The sequence below is a fragment of the Hippoglossus hippoglossus genome, chromosome 7 (genome assembly GCF_009819705.1).
Source record: "Hippoglossus hippoglossus isolate fHipHip1 chromosome 7, fHipHip1.pri, whole genome shotgun sequence".
NCBI classification, from domain to species: domain Eukaryota; kingdom Metazoa; phylum Chordata; class Actinopteri; order Pleuronectiformes; family Pleuronectidae; genus Hippoglossus; species Hippoglossus hippoglossus.
The window spans coordinates 4,851,069-4,876,150 of NC_047157.1; the positions used below are offsets into that span (position 1 = coordinate 4,851,069).

At 40.3% G+C, this 25,082-nt stretch overlaps 1 protein-coding gene across 3 annotated transcripts in view; it reads left to right on the forward strand.

Moving 5' to 3' along the window:
* LOC117765090 (kelch domain-containing protein 8B-like) overlaps positions 1 to 24,575 on the forward strand; it is a 165,511-nt gene extending 140,936 nt beyond the window's left edge. For 2 of the 3 annotated variants that reach the window (XM_034591350.1, XM_034591349.1), the window contains exons 5-6: positions 9,438 to 9,539; positions 23,706 to 23,902. In XM_034591350.1, coding sequence (XP_034447241.1) covers positions 9,438 to 9,539; positions 23,706 to 23,902 — 299 coding nt within the window. Of the gene's footprint in view, positions 1 to 9,437; positions 9,540 to 23,705 lie in introns of all 3 variants that reach the window. The other variant, XM_034591351.1, reaches the window with a different exon arrangement.
* Positions 24,576 to 25,082: the final 507 nt, after the last annotated feature.

Here is a 25,082-nt window from a genome sequence, read left to right on the forward strand (position 1 = left end):
TGTTAATTATCTGCTTTACCAACCTTGTCTAGATGTTGTGTTTCTAAAGTGCTGCAACAAATATGTTTTGGTGGAAATGTAATCGCTGGCTGCAAAACAGTAGGTGGCGGCAGCGGGGGATAAAGTGGACGACTGTCGCACCAGAGATCAGGGTTCATATTCACAGACCGCTAACATCCACTGGCTAGGTTTAGCCGTCTCAGGGATTGTGATGGAAAGATAGTGGTTTCTGTTGAATGTAAATATATACTGTATGTTGTGTCTGAGGCCACTGTGAACGTTTTCAGAATCAAACAGTTTAATAACAGTGGGTATTGTACTACAGATCAGATGGAGGATAACAAATACCTACGTTAGCAATGTTGATTGCTGATTGCTAACCCTAACCCTACTGATATGCTAAGTATGAACATATTTGCTACTCGACAAAGAAACATTTCCTCATGAAAGCTAGGTTTGGTAATCCTGTAAAAGCTAGCAAGAGTGAGTTATAACATGTGACCAATACATCCCACCCCCTCTTATCGGCCCTCTCATACGCCCCCCCAAACATATGAACGTGAATGAAATGATTGGTTGGGTTTATTCCAGTCCTGCAAGGTCCACAGTCGCCTTTAAGTTAATAGGCTCTGATTGCAAATATGTTTCCTACAAAAGGAAGCTTAGTTTTACTGCATAAAGTCTAAATGTGTTTCAGGGTTGGCTTTACCCATGAATAGATTAACATGTCTTGTAAACTCAAAAGATATTTCCCAGCAAAACTTGACAATGAACTAAAGAGTCTTTCAGAGCTGGAGTTATTGAGAAAAAGGTTGGAGTTTTTTTATCTGTTCTCACAATACGATCATAAAATGTTAACAACGCCTTCCACCAATCACTCGGGATTTTAAGAAGCTCCTATGTTCAGTTTTCAATTAATTCCATCCAGTACTCACCACTGACAGAACATTGGCTACACGTTGCATTTCTCCTCTCAGTGGGCATCGTGTGTGTATCAACTCGCAACACATGAAACACATCATTGCAGACAATTTGCACATTTAGGTGTTGACAGTTTTCCAGCCCAGAATTTATAAAAAGGTTGAATAATGCATAAATCAATAACATATTCAGCTGCAGAAATTAGTTAATTTCATAGTTTCTTATTTTAGACGTCATTTGGAAAAAAATGCTCTCTATTTCATCTGCCGTTTTAATTTAGTTATAATATTTAATATTAGAATTTGGCATACACCTCTTACACAAAAACAATTGAGCTGCTTATTATGTACAGATTATCATTGCTAAAGATCATTGGCTCATTTCATAGATGTTTCCTTCTTTTCTTCCTCCAGTTCAAAGCTAAAGACCTGTCAGATATAATGGACCTGAATGGTTCTCATGTGGGATGTAGAAACTGCAGTAGCTCTGTTAAGTACCAACACCTCACTACCTGCTGCAGATCGACCTTTTCACAGTCCAGGATTACATATTACATTGTTATATGTTATATATTATATATATAAATGGTGTGTGTCGGTTCAGGCTCTGCTTTCAGTGCGTGGTTTTTCATACAGCAGCTGACCGATGGATTGATTTGTTCATGTCTGTGCTGTGGAAGGTCATTCACGGTACACTTGCACACAACTAAATGAGCGAAGGGATTTCAAAGGAAAGCACACACGGTGTGGAATTAACATTTGTGGGAAGATCAGTAGATAAAAAGCATGATATTGTTAACCGTAGAACTGATTAAAGCCTACGTCACCCACTAAGCATGAATATTTAAAGGATTACTGAAAGGCCAAGGGGGGGTCACTAGCAGACAAGTTGAAACATGCAGCTTTTGTCTCCTTAATCCTTCTTCTTTCCGGTTGTTCCTTAAAGGTCAATTCATGCTTCTGCATTGAAGCTATGCAGTAGCCTACGCGTAGACATGTACCCTACGCATTGTAGGCGACTCAGACCGTGAAAGCATCACACTTCTGGTAGACTCTGTGCCATTTTTGCATAGAGTTGAAGAAACGAACACAGACAACGTCTTTCTTTTCTTCGTTGTAGTTCTTTTAGAAAAAGTAATTGCTCTTCAACATCTATCAGCTCCAACTCCAACATGATCCACTCGCCATTGTTCTGAAGTAAACAGAGATGCCAGAGAATTTGTATATATAAGCGGACCAGAAACCAGAATACACTCATTCCCAGCATAGAAACTCTACCGCCATTTGTTTTTCGGTGGTGTAATTACAGCCCAACTCACATTCACCTACACATAACTATGAATGCTTGGCCCGGTGCTTAGGCTACGTGCGTAGCTACGGCATAGCTTCGACGCAGAAGCATGAATTTGGCTTAGTGCCCTCCTGGATGAGACATTAGGTCCAGGATCAGATCCAAAATGAGCTGAGTAATATCTTCCCTCGTTCCCTCAGACTCACATCCAGCTCAGGCAGCTGACCTTCCTTTTCAAGGGTAGCTGTCCACAGTGTGAATGGGTTTGTCTGAACTTCACATGATAAATTAACACTTGCTCTTTCCTCTGCACTCACAGGACGTTTTCTAAGTCTTGCTGGGTTTATTGTTTCCCCTGATTGCTTGGCACATCCTCTCAATCCTCATTAAGCATGCAGATTAATGCATTGATCCTTGTAATCGATAAGGTTGCTATTCATCAAACCTGCATTTCAGCATCTGAGTGTTTGTTTGTGTGTGAGTGTGCGTCAGGCTCTGTGTGTGGATGAAATCCAAATCCAGTTCCTGAGAAGAGGGGGAAAATAATCACTATCAGAGAGGCAGATAAAGAAAGAGGGAGACAGACTGTTGAAGGCTTTATGTTGCACCAGCAGCTCCAGCAGAAAACCTAGATAACGGAGGAGAGAGCAGGCAAGACTTTTTATGGTAGCGTGTTATGTGTGATTCAACAGAGCATTAAAAAGACCCACGAGGGCTGGGGAGTGGCTGGTGGATTTACCAGTGTGAAGCATCGGAAAATATATTGTTACATTTCTTGGTCCCTCAGGGAAGTAATATCAAAAAGGCTTTTCTAAAAGCGGCCACACTTTTTTTATTCTAATGGTGAACCCCATCCTAAACCTCATGGTTGAGATGATCATTTACAGCATATATTATACGGTAACCTGTAACCTATACTGGTTTATCTGCAATGAAGATTTTATAGTCAACATTTGTCATTGGATGAAACTGAATGTGTTACTTTTCATTTGTGAGGCTGATATATATGAGTTTGAGTGATACACTGGACGGCTGTTTCTTCACATTGCATGTCGTCTATTTCAGGGGTCTGTTGAATTGGAACTTTGCCAATTTTGAACATGATTTGTATATTTAAAAATTTGACAGAATATGAAGATGAGCAATGTTTAACTTCCCACTGTGTTGCATGGACCGAGATGTACTCGGTCCATGGGCCAATATTGCCAGATTTTTTACTTTTGCCAGCTCCCTGGCTGTGTGTGAGAATTACAACATGTCCTTTTAGTGTTATGTTTACGTTGTTTTATGAATAGAAATAAAAACCAAAAAGATTTTGACAAGCATAGACTGATTATTCCTAACTGATTACCATTCACAGCGCCTGGCTAACTGCTATTATTGCCTTATTGTTCCTTTGTAATGAAAATTCCGTGGCCTTCTGCTGTGTGACTCCTTGTTTGCCTTACTGACAGACTGTCACACTGCACTATAGCTGCTTTCAGACATGCACTGAACTCTTATTCCGTATTTCATGTGTTGAACGCAAATGTCAGAGTCTTTCAGTTCTCCGCCTGACCTCGTAGTATGAAGTCTGTAGAGTTACCCCCGCTGGATTCACTGCGAGTGATGCTTTCAATGCAGAAAACAAATATCTCCTGGTGAAAAAGCGGTGTCACACATGTAGAAGACACCGAGGAAGATGTCAAAAGAGTTTGTGGTGATAAGAGGTTAGGACGGCATTGGGGTGCTGTAAATCACGTGATTTCAGCAGCATAGTTAATACGTCACTTCCTGCCTCTGTCTGCTCCTTCTCTTCCCTGAATAATGAGGACGATTTGATGCTGTTGTGAACGCGAGGAAACCTCCCGCTGCGTTGTACATGTGTGAGAGACAAACTCTGGGTAAAACCTTTGGCCATTTCTCTGGATTTTACCCGCAGGTCATGTCTGAAAACGGCCTATGTAAGTAACAGCTTGTTTGCATATGGCTGTTTAACTTTTCACTTTGTTTTCAGTATGCCTGAATGACTGACCCGCATCTTTGTCACATCACTGTGATGAAATCTCATCCTACCTGCCTGTACAGATCGCTGAGGATTCATCATTATTGTCAGCCAGCAGATGCAGATGCATTCGACCATATGGGAACGACACAGCGTGGCTATACACACTGTAGAAGTAACTCGGTCGAGTGTGTAGGGAAAACAAACCCCTTCTGACAGTGATCAACTTGTTCAACACCTCGGATTCACAGTATTAAGGTCATTTCTCTTCATTCTGCGATGATCTCTCTGTGATGATTCCCATGCTGAGACTAGTGTCTGGGTGGGGAGGAATATCTTAATGGTTATATATTGCATTCCATGATGATGTGAAATTGCACCCTCGTATTGTGTTTACTTTTTCACTTCAGCCTGGATTGCACATTTCATCAATGGACTGTAGAACAAGGAAATATATTTTTATTGTACAAACTAGACCTAATGATATTTTATTACAATCATTATCTCTATGGCACCTTTTTGCAAATCATGAAAGGTTTTCGAATAAACATCATACATAAAAATATAAGGCTACAGCAGACTGCCTTGGGTAAATCTTTACTTAACTTGATGCAGTCATCAATCTTGCAATAATTTTTAAAACCTCAGGATAGTTTCTCCACCTCAAATTGGTCATGGATCTACTTTCCTATACCAGTGATCTAGCCTGGGCACAAGGAGGCCCAGGTTAGATTCAAGATTGCAGGCTCCCTTGCGTTTCTTCTCCATTTTCTTTTCAGATTCATTATTTAATGATGCCAGCACAGTTTTAAATATGTGTTAATAAAGAAAAAACGAAACAATGGGCCGATTTACCTGTTTTATGGGCCGATCAGACAGAAAAAGGCACGTCGGCCCACCGGGAGAGTGCCCAGTATGCCAGATGGCCAGTCTAGTCCTGGGCCAATGTCCCCCTGGATAAGCCCCAGCCTCTGATTCCTCTGTGGCAGCACAGTACCTCAGGCTTAGCTTGATTTGTAGGTCTGTTATATAGCTACCACAAATATTAAATTTTCACTGAAATTATTCATTTCTGCAGCATAATATTTTTAATGAACTAAAGAAAGTGTCAGTCATTCAGAATGTAGTCTTAACACAGGACCTCACCAAACTGTATTGTTTCTTTGTAGAACAATGTTCCCTTAAATCAAATATTCCTTGATTTTTCAATCATTGGAAAAGGAAGGTAAAAAATGTGGTTGAAGTTGTGAATTCAGATCACTTGTGGCGTAGGTGGTGGATGTCTGCCGGAAATGTTCAGTGCATTTTTGGTCATTTATAAGAATGTGATGTATGAGAGAGCCTGACTATCACATCCCATAACCTTCCCAATATCTTTCCATTTCTCTATTTCTATAATGATGACATTTGAAACTGGCGTCAGGTGGGGTGTAACCATATCCTTCCACTGTGTGTGTGTGCGTGTGTGTGTGTGTGTGTGTGTGTGCGTGCTGGAGCGTGTATAATTTTGTATGCACAGGTGAAATTGTGCACTGAGTGAAGCGCTGGCGTCTGGGAGGGCGAAACAGAAGAAGGAAGAGGATTGATTTCGAGCTTTAAATAAACGCATCCTCCTCTCCTCCAGCTGAGTCCTCCAGGCAGATATCTGCCCCACACGTCACTCAACTCAGCCGCTCCTGTTCACCACCACAGACAGTGTGAGAGCAAGCACATCTCTCCGTGTGTGCATCTCAGGCATTCAGTTTGTCCAACAGGAACAAGGGAAATGTTGGCCAAAGTGAATTATGGACAGCTCATTAATTTCCCCCAAAGTTTGTACTTGGCTAGACCAACTGAATTAATGATATGTGCTGAGAAATGGCAGCATCCCCTCCTCTAAGTGGCTCATTTGTCCACTTAAAATTTAAAGCGGCAGTGACAAATACTGCATGTGAATATTCCTCTTTTTGGTTGGAGAATGGTTGGCTCTGTCTCTCAGTCGCTTTCTGCTTGTCAAGCCTTGTGAGTGGCAGTGTGTGAGCATGCATGTTTGACAGGCTACTGTGTGAGAATGCACATACACCACCCCCTCTCTTCACACAGGACTTATATACACCTTCATCTGATTAAGGTGATGTGTTGCAGGAAGATTTTTTATCTGGGCTGCCAAAAAGGGATTTGATTCAAGTTCCCTCATTTATAAAATTGGTAAATTGAACTTTTCAGATAAAGCTCCCCAGTGGTTTAAGTCCTGCAAATGTAACCAGGAGTTGGATGTGAGATCGTCCGTTGGAGAGGTTATGAGCCAGAGTACGCTCAAAAACTGCTTAACATGAGGTTTCCTTGATGATGTTGGGAGGTAACTGTTTATAACTGTTAGAAACAACACACTCGTAAACCCTGCCTCCATGGAGAAGGAGATTTAAGTGATCAAATGGGAAATGGTGCACACAAAAAGAGGGTTCAAGGAAGAAGTTGAAACACTGGAAACCTTCTGACCCCCACTCACTTGGCCATTTACAGCATAATATGGGCAAATTGTCAGTTTTGGAAAGGTACAAAAAACTGTCAGACACAGCCTCTAGCAGTAGTGACATCAGAAAGGTGTAGAGGAGGGGGGTTCTGAAGGTGTTAGGCTGTCTGACGAGCACTTCTGTTAAGCTGCTTTCAGTCATGCTCTGAACTTCGGAGAACATTCTCGGGAGGGGAGAGCCTCCAGTATTTCTCTGATTTCTCCGGCCAGGCCCCTTGTAAAAAATCTGCAGAATGTCTGAAGGTGCCGATGTGAGAACACAGCAGAAGATCCTCCACAAGATTCACTGTGAGCGAGTGGAGGTGATGATCGCAACAGATGCAAAAATTTAAAAAAAATAAACTATACCAATAGGTCAGGATAAACAAGTGGTGCCATATATGCAGAAGACCCAGGCTAAGATGTCAAGAGAACTTCTGTTGTTAAGGGCGGACGTCAGTGTCGATGACCTGCAAACACATGATCTCTGCAGCAGAGTTTATATGTTGTTTTGATCGCTGGCGTTAGTGTTGGTGTGTCAAAGACAAACTCTAGAGAAAGTCTGGACCATTCTGGGCCTTAAAAGAGGAAATCCACAGGGTTCTAATCCTGGCCCACTTCTCTTCACTTCAGAATCCTGTTATGAGGCGTATGCAGATGATGTTTACCAGATACATAGTATCTGGTAAACATTTTTAATCAGTTGCTTATCTGCTGTTGCAGCACCTACAGTCTATGGTAGCACGGTTTGAGGATGCATGTCACTGTCACACTCACTGTTAGGAATACTATTTCAGATTTTCTTCGCCGCTTAAGCCTACATACGCCGCTAGCTGTTTGTTCAGTTGCATTGTGGGTAATCTATGCACCAGGTTTTGAATTGAATGAAAGTATCAGTGTCTGGGATGCAAGTGCCCACATTTTTGGGTTCAGGCCTGTGGTCATGAATGATCTGGAGCTTTGGTTAAATTGTATCATTGTTTGTGATTAGTGCTGCTTTGCTAGTATTGTCTTGTTGGGTTTTGTGTATTTAAAGAAAACCTCAACCAGACTATAAATTCTGTTATATGCAGCTTTGGTCCACACACACGCACACACACACACACACGCACACGCACGCACACGCACACGCACACGCACACACACACACAGGCCCATCAGAGAAGTGGTGCAGAGGCTGAACTGAATCTAGAGATGGCTGCAACACTAAGGAGGTGAGGAGGAGAAGAGGAGAAAAAAGTTACAAGCCTGCTTAAAAGCAAAACTCTCTTGTCTCTTCCTATATATCTGCTCTATATTTGCATGTTATCTGGTCTTTTCCATTTTCTACAGCTGAATAGATGATCTGTTGCAGCCAGCGAATCTATTAGTGGACTGCTGGGGGCTCTGCATGTCCGTCCTCTGACTCAGAGATTATCATTTAGTTGCTCTGCAACTCTGCCATTACTCCCCTGCAGCCTGCTTTACACAAGCACTGCAACCCATTTGCCCTCTCCTCTCCTTTGAAAAAGTGTTGATTCCTCATTTCTCAAGAGCCTTTTTCATCCTTCTCTCTTCCTCTAAGTTTTTCCACCAAAGTGATGTTTTCTTTTTATTCTCTTGGGTAGTGAAAAGCAAATTTTAACATAAGTTCATAAAAAAACCAAAAAACTGAACAGCAGCAGGAATATAAATGCCTCACAGAACAACTGCACCTGACTCTTAACAACACCAACAGTTGTTTTGTTAAACTGATTTTACAATCATCCCCCTCTCTCTAGTGTCTGTCACGCTCACTGTTGGCAACATTTTAATTGGCAGTCTGTCTCCTCAGTGCTGGGAGACTTGGCTGCAGTAAAGTACATTAACAAACAAACCCCCGTCTGTTCGCTGGAACGAGGCTTATTGTGTTGTCAAACGAAAATTCATTTGTTCACCCATCCATCTATCCACTGAACGATACTGTGATCCACCATCATGCTGCTTATCCCAGGCAGCAGCTGTGGTGGTCGGGTGAGACGTCAGATCAGACGTCAGCCTGCTCGTCTCACATACTGAGGTTCTATGAAGTTGATGAACTCCTCTCTCCATCAGAGAGGGTGATACAGTCACCCTGGAATCTATTTGCTTCTATTTTTCTGTATACTCACCTTCAAGAGCTCATGATTGTACGTATGTGAGTGTTGGCGAGAGAATCAGTCCTTAAAATGAGAGCTTTACCCCTGGTGTTGCTCAACTATAAGTCTTGCAGCTGACTCCTGTTGGTGGTGATTACCTCTTGCATTTGTGTGTGAGTCTTTTGGGGACAAAATAACCCAATAACATCATCATATAACAACATATGATGTCATATGATAAGTGAAGTCAAAGAAATCCCAAATGCCATGCATATATTTCAAAAAGGTTTTTCTTAAGCTGTAGCTGCATCCTATAATGCCTTCAGCGTATAATAGATCAAATGATTTATGATCATAAGAATTATGTCATCATGATGTATTAGCTCTTGCAAACAATAACAGGAGGACAAAAGACAGGATCTCCAGCTAATTTAGATAAACCCATCATCCCTAATCATGTGGTATAAAACGAGGAGCGATACAACAGTATTGTTGGACCTGATTAATGCTCTGGTGGCTGAATGGGAGCAAATATTGCAGCAGAATATTGTCCAATTGAATGCAATGGAATGTGATGCTTTGGTGTGTAGTTATTCCCTCAGACTGAGAAACTTGTGTCTTCTGTTGTGGCTGACTGTCTTCTCTCCTCCAACAGGCATCTGGATCAAACCCAGCCGAATGTCCAGGATGAGGGAGAAGCGGGCTGACTTTGTGGCAGGTTGCCTGGGAGGACGGGTCATCGCAGCAGGTGGTCTAGGTCAGCACCTCCATTCTTTTACTGCTCTTTTATCAGTGTGTTCTTTTCTCTCAGTCAAATACTGCGCTGTCCTTTGACTGAAGAGGGAAGAAAGTTGAGACAGAACAACAACCAGGTCACAGTAGTGAATAACATCCATTGTTGCTGCACCTTTTTTCTGTTAATTAATGCTACATACCTTACAAAGGCCTTAGCCCAGTGTAGAAAACCAATTATCTGTGTGTAGAAAACCAAAGATACTGTGTGTTTTTGGCATATTACAACACAAGTAAAACACAACAATGTGTGTGATAGTATGTGACTGCACATCTGTCTGTTCTTTTTTGTTTTTCTACTAAAGTTGTACAATCACAAACTTTTTCCTCAAACTATAACACATGTATATGTGTGTTTCCCTGTCAGGTTGAAAAATGATGATGATAGGGCTTAGCTCAACGACACTGTCATAAGAGAACAAATGTCAATAACCAATTAGTACTTAAATCTATTCATTTGAACCTTTTCTAAATTGAAACTCAAACACCAACACTTCCGGTGACATTAGCTTTCTAGCTTCTAGGCTCGGCTACCAAGACCTTTCTCACAAACCCCTGTGACCTGCGACATCAGACCAATGGCCTTGGGAAGATGAGTCAGAAGTGACAATTAGAGACAAAGCTGTCAATCAACCTGTTGTATTTTTTTGTTATTTACTTTCATAACTTACTTTATTTCAGCAATGCAAAAAAAAACTTGTGCGAAACAGATCTGATGCAAGCTAAGTTACTGATCATGCAAACATAACTTTTTGAAAACAACATTTAAGGATCCCTTTGAATATTTTTCACAGTTCTCATAACATAAGATTTTTTTCATCCATCTTAAGCACTGCTGTAGTGGTAAAAACTAAAGGTGGGTGAACCATCATTTTCGGGCTGGTCTCTAAACCCATGATTACAAAGGTGGATTAACTTCAGTCTCCCATATACAAGACTATATATAGACTAGAAGACTAGAACAACTGAAAATGAATCATATAGACCAATAAATTAGCATTTTATTGTTATTGTTTGTTTGTACTTGTGTGGGGTAAACAATGATGGAAGTTGACTAAGTACATTTACTCATTTACTGTTTACAAATTTGAGGGACTACTTTACCTGAGTATTGCAATTTCATGTTACTTTATACATCTACTGCATTGGATCTCAGAGGCAAATATTGTACTTTTTATTGAATGCATGTGTAATAACACATAACAAAATACACAGGGTGCATTCATTGTGAAAATGGCCAAGTTAATGTCCAGCCAGCATTATTGGAAATTAAGTTTGAACTGTTTAAAGCATACGATTCACATTGTTAGCATAGATCAATCCAGCTAATAACGTTTTACAAATTAAGCCTGATTGAGCTCATCATACTTCACAAAGGCATGTCGATAATCTTAATAACTGATAAAAAAGCAACCACCATTTACCATGTGCAGTTTGTAATGTTAGCTGTGTTTTTTTGCTGGATGTTTGAAAAAGTGAAGGATCTTTATCCCTGTCGCTGTGAGTTTAAATACTTCTGCACTAAATATTTAATGAGATTTTGTTGAGAAGTTTCCAGCTTTCCCCAACCATCTGATTGTACATGCACTCGTTTCATTTCTTACTATCATTTCGATCCCGTTAGGGAAAAGATGAAAAGTTCATCATATGTCTGTTTCCCGTTCTGATGAGCTGCTGCATCACATGGAACCGTTCATACAGGGAGGACCCACAGAATCTTGCTCAGTTTGTAAGAGAGACTGGACTTTGAGAGTGTGCAAGCAGCGAGGGCTGTACGCTCAGGAGACGAGAGAGCAGGGGTCAGGTGCCAGGCAACAGTGAGAAGGGGCGAGGGCAAGGGGAGGTTCTGCTCTGAACTGTCATATAATGCTCAGTAAACAATGGTGTTGAATTTGACTCAAAGCTTGAAAAACCGCACAGTAACAAGTGAAATAAACCACCATAAAAGGTGCGTAAACGCTATTTTGTTTTTAAAAAGGTATGTAAACGGTGTTTACTTGCGTTTACCTCCATTACTCCCCTGATCTTAGGCCTTCATTTTAAGTCAGCAGTTCTGTCTAAAAGTTGCAGTTTCTCAATTGGACCACTTTTTAAAATAGCATACTTTGGCAAATGCACACCCAGTCTGTTGAGTAAGATAACATTCAACAGTTTGCACGGCAGATAGAGATCTACTGGCTGTAAAAGTGCTCGCAGATTAACTCGGTAGCAGCAGCACCTGCTCAGCTACCAGCATTGGTCATGTGACCTTTGCTTCACAGGATGTAGTTTTATGTCGACAGTCTCCTGCTCCTGGTTAACACCCATGTCTCCGACTCCATTTGTAAATTCTCATTGTAAAATGTCTATTTATTTCTGACTTTAGAACACTGTCTCCAAAGTCAGATGAGGCATTATGCAAATATTTTCACAGGCCGAGTAATCCTAATGAAAAATAAATTGATCCTCATATGTGAAATGGATTGTCCCTTTAAACCAGAGATGGAAAATGTAAAATAGTAGAATACGCACGCACCACCAGTTTCACATACCAAACTCTACCAAGGCTGCCAACATTATAAATATCTATATATACATGTTTTTGTCTTCTATAAAAAGTTCATGGATATTTATTTAATTATTATTGATTAATTATTAATTATTTATCAATATATACATTTATTAAGTTAAAACAGCCGTATGCCTATATAATGAACATAAATCTTAAACAGCTGTTTGCTTACACACATATATGCGGATATTAACACTATATATATATTTTTTTAACTTTATACTCAACTTGTGTATAAAGTAGGAAACTTGAAGAGCTTTTGTTTGACCTTTGGCCACAGCAATGGAAAATCTGATTGGAGAAACAGAGTGCTGCTTAAAGCTGTTCACTGATATGCTACCAGTCCATTTATTTGTCTATCATAGAGTGCTGAAATAATACAAATACTAGATGTTCAGTTTCCTTCCCTTAGTGGCATGGCGTTGCAGGACACATGAATTTCATAAACTTGTATTAATTCAGTTTAATGTAGTTTATTGGTGTGAGTGTAGATAAGGAGGGTTAGGAAATGCTAGAGTTGCAAAAATAGTTTTTGATTCAATGGTTGTTTATGGCTGTGCATGTTTATTGGTGGATTTACAAATGACTTAAACCAATATCACATGAAAGGGCACTTTATGATTGTACCTTTACATGTTGGGGACACCCCCTGCATGTATGCAATCATAAGTTACTTGCTGCCTCTGCTCCATCCTCGGGCACTTTCATAATGGCTGGTACTCTTCTTGTTTTGATCTCATCTCCACCCTGTCAGCAAAGTTTTCTGTTTCACTATGGAAAAAAAAAAAATGACTAGGATAATACACACAATATCAACCTTAACCCCTTCTTTGAGGAAAAAGCATATGTTAGAGAAAATTACAATGTCTATCAAAAGTTTGGGCACCCCGATCAAACTTTCTGTTACTGTGAATATTAAAGTGAGTACAAGGATATGAACTGATCTCCAAAAGGCATATAATTGAAAATACTTTTCAATTATAAGTTGCTTTAAAAAGTGCAATAGAGTTTCAACTTAAATGTATGTACTGTATCAATTACCCTTTACCATTGTGCTGGCATAGTCAGCGAAAGACAGAGGAGTGCAACAACCTCTGGTGTCTCTTTAAAAACAGCAACACATCTTAAATATATTATGCAGCATGTCTGGACAATACAAAATGTAAACACACACACATTAAGGTACTGTTTATTAACAAAGCTAACTTAGAAAACATGAGCCTTACTCCTAAACTATAAATAATAATAAAGTAATTTGTTAAATTACACTATATTCATTTACATTCAGAGCTTACCATTAGTTATACTTCCATTTGTACACGTTTGGAACCTTGCACATGTGTACGTCTAGAACGGGGGATGGGCAGGGGCTGTCCGGCTCTGCAGGGCGATGATATTGCATCATGTTGCCCAGGTAAATCAAAGTCATGTCTCTACTAAGTATTGGACATGTAAATATTTCCTTATGCTGAACTGCGAGTAATCACAGACTTCACTCACAGCAACTCAACAGCACAGCTCTGATTTATTACGAACATTGACAACACACACACACACACACACACACACACACACGAATTGGATGTCCATTAACTTTCAATTTTCTCCTCGACTGAGCTGCATTGTTAAAGTAAACACACTGGCATGAAGAGAGAATGAGCAATTCTACAAATTAATCTGAGGTCAGCTTTCCTTGAAGACATGCTTGTTAAGCAGATATTGACTCTATTCTCTGCATCTACACGCATCAGCACGATGACACACACACACACACACATACACTTGCAAACTGGTGTTAACACCCCATATTAAATGGGAAATTATTTTGCTTCTCCCTCTCAATTGTCATCTTCAAATCAATACAGCTTCAATTTTGAGATATTGCAGAATAATATGAGACCTTTTCTGAAATCAGCAGCTTTTACACTGGTACTGCAGCGTGTTTAATTGTACTTTTGATGTTTTGTGGCACAAAGTATGAAGAGTTGTCTCTGCACATACGCTAAGGGCAGCCACACCCCCCTAGAGGTCACATCCATCATGTTTATCCTCTTCTGTGATGTTTAAATACAAAACATCCGACCAGAAAGGCAGAAACCTGAAGGATACAAGCCTAAATGTTTAATACATGAAGTAGAGGCTCACAGTTATCTCAACCTTCACTCTAGTTATTCAAAGCACACTCAGTTACATCACCAATGTGGTAGAGACTGGTAAAGAATTTTGCTATAATTTGTTTCAAATTAATTAATACCTCGTCGTTAGATTGTTTTTTTTAACACATTCCCATATAGGCCTTATTCACTTAAGCCACTTCTCTCTGTGCAGACCTCAGAGTGATAGTCAATAATGCAGACTGACATATGTGTGTGTGTGTGTGTGTGTGTGTGTGTGTGTGTGTGTGTGTGTGTGTGTGTGTGTGTGTGTGTGTGTGTGTGTGTGTGAGTGAGAAAACACCAGTTCTATCCTGTTGAAAGAGTCAGTTAGAAATTCAGCAGACCACAGAGAGAAAGGAAAGAGAGTATTGAATGAGGTACCGGGATGAAATGGATGTGCGTGTCCGTGTTGGCTAACGTGAAAATGACACATTGAGGGGGAGTAAAAGGGAAAGAGGTAGATATATTGTGCTCTGTTTGTGTGTCAGCTGTGACTCTTTCCATCTAATCCATGGGGGTATTTGGGGGCTTGTGAGTCATAGCTGTTTATGGCACATTTCAAACCTTCTGCCTTTTGACTTGGGAAATAAAAGACGAAAAATACATCTGCAGAGATCAAATAGCATCTGTAATGTAGTTGCACACACACAGACACACACACTCACACAAGCACTGCATATGGAAGCACTGTATGAATGTGTATGTGAACAGATGAATGTACCTTGTAGTGTAAAGTGCTTTGAGTGGTTGTGAAGACAAGAAAAGTACTATATAATGCAGTATGTTTCGATTTAAATAGCAAATTGTTTCCTACTCCTTGTATACGCTTAACTCATCTGAAACAGGCTGACTGTTTAAAATCATATTACTATAGGGTTGATAAAGGTGTCCTACAAGGATCAGTATTTGGTCCACAGTCATTAACTCTACATTAAAAATGTATATCTCAATGTAGACAATACCATCTTGTATGTGTATGTGTTCAACTCTATTTACTGCACTAAAGCATCCAAATACTGTGCTACCAGGTTGCCTACAAAACTTAAATGAACATGTTGCTCGAAAAACAACAAATTCAGATTTGATTTTTATACAACTGAAAAAAAATCATATATTTTACTACACTATCTGCTCTACATTGTGCAGATAAATGTATCTCATCCTGCTCCCATCTTTACACCATTTACCACAGTTACAACAGTGTAATTCAATTCATTATTGCGGACACTCACCACTGGTCATCGTTGATATGCAGATTGCTAGTAGTAGAGAGATAGATAGTTCTTCTTGATGATATTTTAAATGACAGCATGAAACAACTTGCCAACATATACAACCATAGTCACATCAGGGATCACGTGAAGCGACAGAAAACACAGAGGCAGCTAAAATCCACAGAAGAAACTGGGGCAGGTTCAACAAGTATCTTCGGAAAAAAATGTGTGAAAGCCCACTGAAGAGAACTGGTCTCTGCTAAAAAGGATAGTCTCTCCTTTGGTTGACTGCACTTTGTTTAAAACTACTCATGGGAATATGCTTGAAAGTATCCTCCGCGCTGAGCTGTTTTTTACAAGTGCACAGAACTTTTTATCTATTTAACCTCTGAGCTTTCTTAAGCGAGACTTGAATAAATGAAGGTTAACTTAAATTAAAGCTTAGTAAATGTACAGTTATGATAAAGAGGCATAAAAAGAGTTCAACGAAGCTTCCTTTAAATCATGAAAAATACCTTGAACAGGCAGAATGACTTGTCTCTGCTTAGTGAGTCACTGCTGCATGTTGATGCTGGTATTCTTACAGTTTGTTGTAGACAGATACAGATGAATTATTCTGATTTGTAGATCTCTAGAAAGAAAAATACACTGTGTTTTTCTATCATAAGCACTTTTTATTCTTGTTGCTAATACTGTGCTTCACATCACAAGGCCAAGCGATGTCACGACCTTATTACACAACTTTTAAAGCTGCTTTGTTTCGCTCGATTTCTAGTTTGCACTTCATTAGGTTTGTGTAAAATGGAAGAGGACATCAAAAACATCAAAAACACACTCAAGCACATGAAGGTTAAATAGGTAAATCTCTTCCATTTTGACAGGCTTTGTATCTGCAGCTAATTAGTGATCCAGTCTGCCACTCAGTATTAAGTTGTTGTTGATAACAGAGGTTGCTAAAGTTTCTGTGGATAACACAGTGCTGTGCTTTTGAAACACTAAAGATATGATTTACAATTAAAAACATTGTGGGTCAAGGTACATTACCATATTCATCTATATTCACAAAACATCTTTACCTAGCCTTGACCGAGTTAGAAGAACCCTCAAGACTCAGTTATGTGTCAGTGCTTAAATAATGTTTCTTGTCTTAGGGTAATTGACAAAGTATTTTAGGTCTAAAACTGGTTCATAAGTCTAAAGACAGTCCAAGTCACTAGACCTGTTCACAAACAGCTGTAGATAATGCACATTTTTGGTGAATCGTCAGCATTAGTAACAATAAAACACAATAACTCTTGGGTGTACACCACTCTTCACTTTGTGGACACCAGATCTTATTGTTCTTGAATATTTTGTCCGACATTTCCAGTGAAGTGCATCCCAGCAGGCCAGGTGAGAGCAGCTGGTCAACAGGGCAGCTAACAAACGTGCTCCATCACAATCCCGCTGAGTCTCACCTCAGTGAACTCTGTGATGAGTCATTGTTGGTTCTGATCTGTCCATACCGTTTAGAACAGAAGATTTCATCATTTTTGGAGATAGATTATGCTCTAGCATTAAACCTAACCTTCATTGCTGCCATATTTCATTCTCTGAAGTTAAGTTTCATATTTTACTGTTAACATACAGTTAATGCTGTATATATATCAAGGCTGCATCAGTGGAGTTTTGGGTTCTGACTGTGTTTGTCTAGATATCACCACATTTCAAAGAAATCAATAAACCTGAACATCCAAAAGAACTTTATGATATGAGGCAAATTAGATGTGTTCTTACTAATTTGTAATTAGCCAAACAAGCATTCTATATTAAACACATAATGGTGGGGGCTGGTAGATGCTGGTAATCTCTCTAAAATATATTTTGCATCAGAATTTGCAGGCGAGCAACTATATTTTGGGACATTCAGATTTTTCATTTCTAGTTTGACCAATCAAGTTTGGGCAGGAACACGTTGACCAAAATGCATCAGCTATCGGCTTTTTAATTGGTCTTCATTCATATGCAGATAGGTGTTAATAGAGATTTGGCAAAATGTCTTTTGGACCTTAACATTTTTTTTAAGTATTTGTCTTTTTAAGTGTTTGTATTTTTGCTTTGCGTGATGTTATGTGATCCACAGCCTCTCTGACATCCTCCTGTGTGAGGATAAACTGAGCCCCACCTTCAGTCAAATACAACAGAGACAGACGAGACGGACAGACAGATAAGAGCATTTATGTAGAAATTAATTACTGTCAAAATTCCAGTGAGCTACCTCTAATGACAACAAGGTGCATCAGAAATAGGTTCTCAACCCCTCTCCTGCACAGAGGAAGGATTCTTCTGAGGCTTCTTCTGAGTTGAATTAATAAGTATTTGTGCAAATCAGAGGTGAGATCAATCAGGCAGTCCTTAAGTAACCATGTGATGAAAGCTGTGATTAATCCAGCGTTCAGGAAATAAACCTTTTGCTACCGAGTCTGCACTGGAGAGTCCTGCAGCAGCACAGCTTCCCTGAGCTGTAGCTTGTCTGCGACTGTCCAGAGGTCAATCTCTGACTATACATCCACAAGCATCTGCCAGCAGGGACTAAACACCAGATCTGCTCTAAACCCCTGATAGGTGCAGTGTGAGCGAGGAGGTCAAGAATTAGTGCTAAAAAAAGGCCATGTAGTGACACTGTTCACAGCACAGATCAAACACAGCCATGAGCTCGGCTACAGGTTTGTTGTGGCTCCAGTTTATAATGAAGCGCCGGGCTCTTGTCTCGCTGCCTGATAGAAGCAACAGCAGGTCAGAGAGAGGTGAACAGAAATAAACACTTGTAAGCTTCAGGATGGGCGGGGCTGAGCAACACTCGTGGAAACAGTCGAGGATGTAAGAGAAAGACATGGACTGTGAAAACCACTGATCGGTTGGATTTACCCGATACTCGATGGCCTGTCTGACTATGATAGATGGGTCCATCGTCAGTGTGTTTGTGAGAGTGACAAAATGAGAGAGTTTGCATGGAGGGGCTAAGTGAATCAACAGTGCAATACTACATTACATCATGAAGCAGTGGAAGGACAAATGAGACTGGGGCATGCCTGCAGGCATGCCCCAGTCTTGGCAAACTTGCCAAACTTGGCTAATTATTACATTACATTTAGCTGACGCTTTTATCCAAAGCGACTTACAATAAGTGCATTCAACCATGAGGGTACAAACCCAGAACAACAAGAATAGAGAAAGTACAATTTCTTCAAAAAAGCAAAACTACAAAGTGCTATAAGTAAGTGCCATTTAAGTGCTACTAAATTGTTAGTTTAAAATTTTGTATTCAAGGTATAGTCGGAAGAGGTGTGTTTTTAGTTTGCGGCGGAAGATGTGTAGACTTTCTGCTGTCCTGATGTCAACTGGGAGCTCATTCCTCATGTTAGCAGTCGACCTTCCCTTAGTATCCACATGCCTGTGCTGAATTTGATTATGCATTCATTTCTAGGCATTAGGGTCTGCTGTCTGTTTAGCTCCCGAAAGTGGGCTGCTCTGTAACAAATTAGATGATGTTAACTGGCATTGTACATATGTAAAATATGTGGACCCACGACACCTTCAATATGAATACAAATTGAATAAACCGGCGAACATTGCTTAAGAGACCTCTAAAATAGCCCAAATAATAATGTATGAGAAAATAACTACAGTTCAGTAAATGATTCAAACTTATACACAAACTTCACACGTCAACAGTAATAAAACAAATTTAGTTTCATTTTACAAAAAGCATTGACTACAAAATCTTGTATTGCGGATAAACCAGGTACGATGAACACATAGTTTTCTAAATTCACTCTGCACCATAGACTGTTTATTAAAACATCTTCACACAACGTCCAGCACACAGACAATAAAAAGGTGACAGTATATTGTAAAACAGTTTGCAGTGGTGGTTCTAGACCAATTTAACTGAGGGGGCCAGGCTGGGGCCAGTTGTTTTGTCAGAGGGGCTCATTCAACCCGGGACAAAAGAGACAAAGACAGTGTTCAAGCTTTCAAAAATGTTTAGTTCAGTAGCCTATATAAGGTAAAAGTGCACCAAAAAACCCAACATATAATACTTTGGTTGGTATTTATTACAGTTTATTAAAGTACAAAAATAAAACACATTCCTGTTAGCTTCAGCTCAAGTTACAGCACATTCTTTGCTGCAACACTTCTTTATAAGGCTCTACGAACGGAACAAGCTTCACTGTACTAGATGGTCTCTGCATCCTAATCTGTATTTTCCTTTGTAGAATTTCACATAGACAACAAATGAGTCATAATTCAATGTCTTTGCCCTCCTAGACTCGATACTTAGTACACCCATATTGCTTTATCTCTCATCAGCTATGGTGGACCTGAGGTAAGTTTTCACCAGCTTCAGTGTAGAAAAACTCCGCTCACAAGAAGCAGTACTCACTGGGATCGCGACTTCTATTTTGCTGAGTCTGAAGAGCTCAAAAAACACACTTCTTTGTATGGCTCAATGAACAGAACCAGCGCTACAGTACCAGAGGGTCTCTGCATCCCCGTCTGTATTTTCCTTCTAAGATTCGGGTGAACTGAAATAGTTCATGCCTCAAATCCTCAGTATACAATCGAACAAATGAAAACAGAGCCGTCTCTTTCAGAAATACATCACTATTAGGGTTGAGAGCATTGATGCTATTCATTATGTCACAGTATGTATTTGAAAAACTGTCTCTTAAGCTCATTGAGCATTTGATCATTACATTACACATCATTTAGCTGACACTTTTATCCAAAGCGACTTACAATAAGTACATTACATACATTAGAAAAAAGCCAAAACTACAAGTGCTACATGTAAGTGCAATATCTAAGTGCAACTAAACTAAACAATGTTTTTTTGTATTTATACATTTTTTGTATAAACACCAGAGTTGACAAATGTTATGAGAAATAACCTTTTAACCAGGGTGTAGTCGGAAAAGATGTGTCTTTAGTCTGCGGCGGAAGATGTCCTGATGTCAATGGGGAGTTCGTTCCACCATGTGGGAGCCAGGATAGCAAACAGTCGTGATTTTGTTGAGTGTTTAGCTTGCAGTCAGGAAGCAGCAAGCCGATTGGCCAATACAGAGCGAAGTGGACGGGCTGGGGTGTAAGGTTTGACCATGTCCTGGATGTAGACTGGGTCGGATCCGTTCACAGCATGCTACACAAGTACTAGTGACTTGAAGCGGATGCGGGCAGCCACTGGTAACCAGTGAAGGGAGCGGAGGAGCGCTGTAGTGTGAGTGAATTTAGGTTAAAGACCAATCGAGCTGCTGTAGCTGCTGCTGATCAGTGACGGGTAGAGAAAAGCTGTACGAAACCTTGAGTCTCTTTGACGGTGGATCATGTACTTAAATGATTCCTGTCTTGTCAGCATTTTGGTACAAGAGGGTCATGGAACCATCAGAATGGATTTGAATTACTTTGATGATCCTCTGACTCTTTCATCTATGTTGAATATCTAAAGATGGCAAAGGGTGGAATAGTGTGCTGTGCCATGAATGAGAATTATTTTATAATCCATCCAATCAGATCTCAGTGCAAAGCCACAGTTCATTTGAAGTTCACCTCACTCTATTGAGGTTCACTCACCTCCAACACATCTGAATGTATTCTTTTTCTTGAGGTAATTTGTATTTTCCATGTAAAATTTGATATAAATTAACAAAATTGTAATGGATATCTTTTTTTTGCTGCAAAAAACGCCCACAAATTGGTGTTTTCATGAAATTCCGAAGCAAATGACTCTGATGGAGTCTTATTATACGAAAGTCACAAAACATTAAAAACATGTCTTTATAGTCATAAATAGTTTATGTGCAAATAGACTGGTGCTCTAGGTTTTGCTTTCCGTAATGTCTGTTCCTAGCTTTACTACTACAACTAAGCAGCTTTCTATAGATAGTAGTATAGTATAGTATAGTCATAAATAGTCTATGTGGAGATAGTCTGGTCCTCTACATTTCAGTTTCCTCAGGTCTGTTTACTACTACAACTACTAATTAAAGGTTGTACTATCTCTATAGATAGCAGTATAGTATAGTGTAGTGTAGTCTAGTATAGTATAGTGTATATAAAGTTGTAAATCAGACTGCAGGCGAGGATAGCAAGCTTCAAACAGACATGGCAAATGATCTTGTTTGGTCATTGCACTGTGATTACATCCACATTCCACATCAATACGTTTTAGTTTTAAAATACACTGGTGTCCACATTACTCCTTGAGTTTTTGATCCTGGAGACTTATTAAATGCTGCTGGTCCTGTTTCAGTTTGTAAACTCTGAGGTTGTCTTCTAGTCTGCATGTGGTGAGACAAAGAACAATGCAAGAGAGGTAGCGAGTTGGAGAGGTGAGAGGAGCAGAAGCCAGGAAGACAATTTAACATGAGAGACATCAAAGAGGAAAAAGTGAAGCCAACATGAGAGGGAGAGTCGAATAGAGAAGGGTTAAGGAGAAAGAAGAGCTGAGGTGAAAGGAGATGAAAAGGTTTAAGTCTTATAAAGTAGAAAGAAAAATGTTTCTTAGAAAAAAATTTGATAAGGAAACAAGAGGGAAAAAAACTAAGAAGAAGAAAGATGAGGCCAGAAATAGGACTTAATGACGCCAAAGACCAAATAATGTGAGGAGATAATGGATGGAATTAAAGAGGATGAAGGGGGGGGATCATTTTGTTGAAAGAACAAAGTGACATTGAAGTCGGACTTTTCAAAGCAATCTGGTGCTGCTCAGGCCTCGGCTCCTCATGTTTTATGAAGACACACATGTATCCGCACTCATGACTACACACACACACACACACACACACACACACACACACACACACACTCACCAGTCCATATCATTTGGGGACTTGCTGTGATGAAGGTCTCCATGGAAACGGCAACAATTTAGTGCTGGCATGTGTAATGTCAGAGAGGATAGCACCTGAGGTGGAGAAGAGAAGCTGAGGGGGAGGGAAAGAGAGACAGAGGAAGAAGAAGGAAGATCAGAGCAGAGCTGAGGAGCAAGTTGAATCCTTGGTGACACCCAACATGTGGTCGATATATTAAAGCGTCTTTCCTGAATACGCTCTTTGGATTTTTAGGTCTTTGTCATTTTCTTTCTCTCCTGTTGGTGTCAGCCTGTGGAGTTTGTGGAGCAGCTACTAAAACACAGTAATGTAGGCGACATGAAATGAATACAAAATGATTGCATTGTGGCTCATGCAGGTGCCCGGTTTTTGACTTGGAAGAAAAATGTGTGAAATAAAGAAAAGAGATATTTGGTTCAGCTGCAGTGACCATCACGGGTACAACAAAGTTACAGAAGTGCTATGATAAATCTCAGCAGTGCCCTAAGGCCTTCCAAGATTTAAAGGCTACGGGACTGTGATGCTATCCAGCTGCACCAAGGGGCTCGGCAGTATCTGTGGCTCAGGGGTTAGAGCGGTCATCCTCTAAATAGAAGGTCGGCGGTTTCAATCCCAGCTTCCCCATTTCGCATGCCGAAGTGTCCTTGGGCAAGATTCTGGACCCCTTATCTGCCTTTCTCATAGAGAAAGTGCTGCACTGTATTAGTGTAAAGCACTTTGAGTCATCAAGACTAGAAAAGCTATATAAATTCAGACCTATAGAAGGTAGTGTGTCCCTTCACTGTCCATCACAGTAAACCACTGACTTCAAATTTTGGTTGAACTTTTGTGTAGATCAGCTTTAAAACAGTGTGTACTGGATAACATTTTCAATTGCAGTTATTTGTAAATCGGCTGCTGTTACCTACAGTTTACCACATACTGTGCAATAACAATAACTTATAGATATAAAAAGAACATTGTAGTGGGTTTATGGCAGCAGGGGGAGTTGAGTCATGAGAATTCTTCATCACTGTAGGAGGTGTTAGCTTGGATTCTTTGCATTTGTGCGTGTTTACATGTATATTAGTGCACTGTGTGTCTGTGACTGAGTTAATAAGTTGTCTCTACTCCTGAAGCTACGCCTACATGTGTGTGTGCACACCTGCCCAGGAGGTGAGATGTTATTTCTCTTTTAGAGGACAGGTTGCTGATGGGAGGTGTGATAAGTACACGTTATCCATATGTGTGTGATATAAATTTGAAGATCGGAATCTGTTTGTTTCCAGTTGTTGTCAATGTAAACTGGCTAATCCTGATTAGCATTGTCATCCTAACATTTAACTTTCCATTTTGCAGGTAATGAGCCTACGCCGTTGGGCACAGTGGAGAGCTACAACCCCGTGAAGCGGCGCTGGGAGTATGTGGCGCCCATGCCCACTGCACGCTCCTCCTCTGCACTCCTGCAGACAACCAGCATGCTCTTTGTCATTGGTGGTGTCGCACAGGGACCCAGTAATGCTGTGGAAGCCCTCTGCTTACAGGAAACAGTGTGACACATGCACACACTCAAACACACACAGGAAATAAAGCAAAGCAGCATTGATATTTTAGTCATGTATGTGCAGAAACACAGGAATTGGATCCACAGATCACACTTTGAGATACTTTTCTATCTTAATGTCCCACTCATGGATTCCTCTTCTGAACTGGGATATACTTGTCACCTTCAGCAAGCATTTCTTAAATGGGATCTGCAGAGACAGTTTGTGACAGAGATGGACGAATACAGGATTAAGGACAGTCAATCTGACTGCTGTGACTGGCAAGAACAGAAAAGTGACGGCTTTTCTACTCGGGGGAAATCAGAGGAAGACAAAACATGAGCAAAAAAACGACAGACACACGCTGTGTCTGAAGAAACAACACGCCTTTGAACTGTTGAGCATTTTTCAGAATAAAAGCAGGGTACTTTGCTGGATAATAAAGGAACATAGGGCCATATCTGTCTTTCCTCTTTGCAGCAGCGTCGCTCTCACCTGCTGCTGCAACAGCAAGCTTCAACACTTTTCTACGACCAGTGACGTTCTGGGAATGTAAATGTCTGTTTTAGTTCTTCTCCTTTGGTTTCAGTGTTGTATACATTACGTGTGATATTTAGCACTGCTAGCCACCGTTACCACGGTGTCAACAAGAGTGGCCCTTGATATGCGTTCACTCCGCAAGCGGCTCAAATTAGGAACGACCAGTGAAACGCCGGCTGACGTTGACTACAGTCACTGTGTTTCCTTCATGTGTAGTTGGTGAAGAGTTGACTGTGGTTGAACTTGTCGGCATCTCGCTTTGCTACCCATATACCCGCCTCTGCTACGACATGAGCACAGCAGCAGTAGATCAGCAAACTCAAATGGTTCCTCACACTGCAGAATGGAGATTTGGGAGCTCATGGAGTGAATGCAGAGGTAGTCAAACAGCACCTGCTGCACTGAAGCATCCTGAAAGATAAATAATAATCGAAACATCAGCCACCTGACATTATATTCCCCTCAAGCTTTATGATTGATGGCAGTACAATGTTTCTTTTAGCTCAAACTCAGCAGCCAGATGATGGATGAAAAGAGGAAGTGCATTTGATGATAACTGTGCAACATTTTGCAGCAATGAAGGCACTTGTGCATAGTTGGAGCATCCTGAGGTCCAGGTAACGACTCCTGTGTCAGATGCCTGTCCATAACT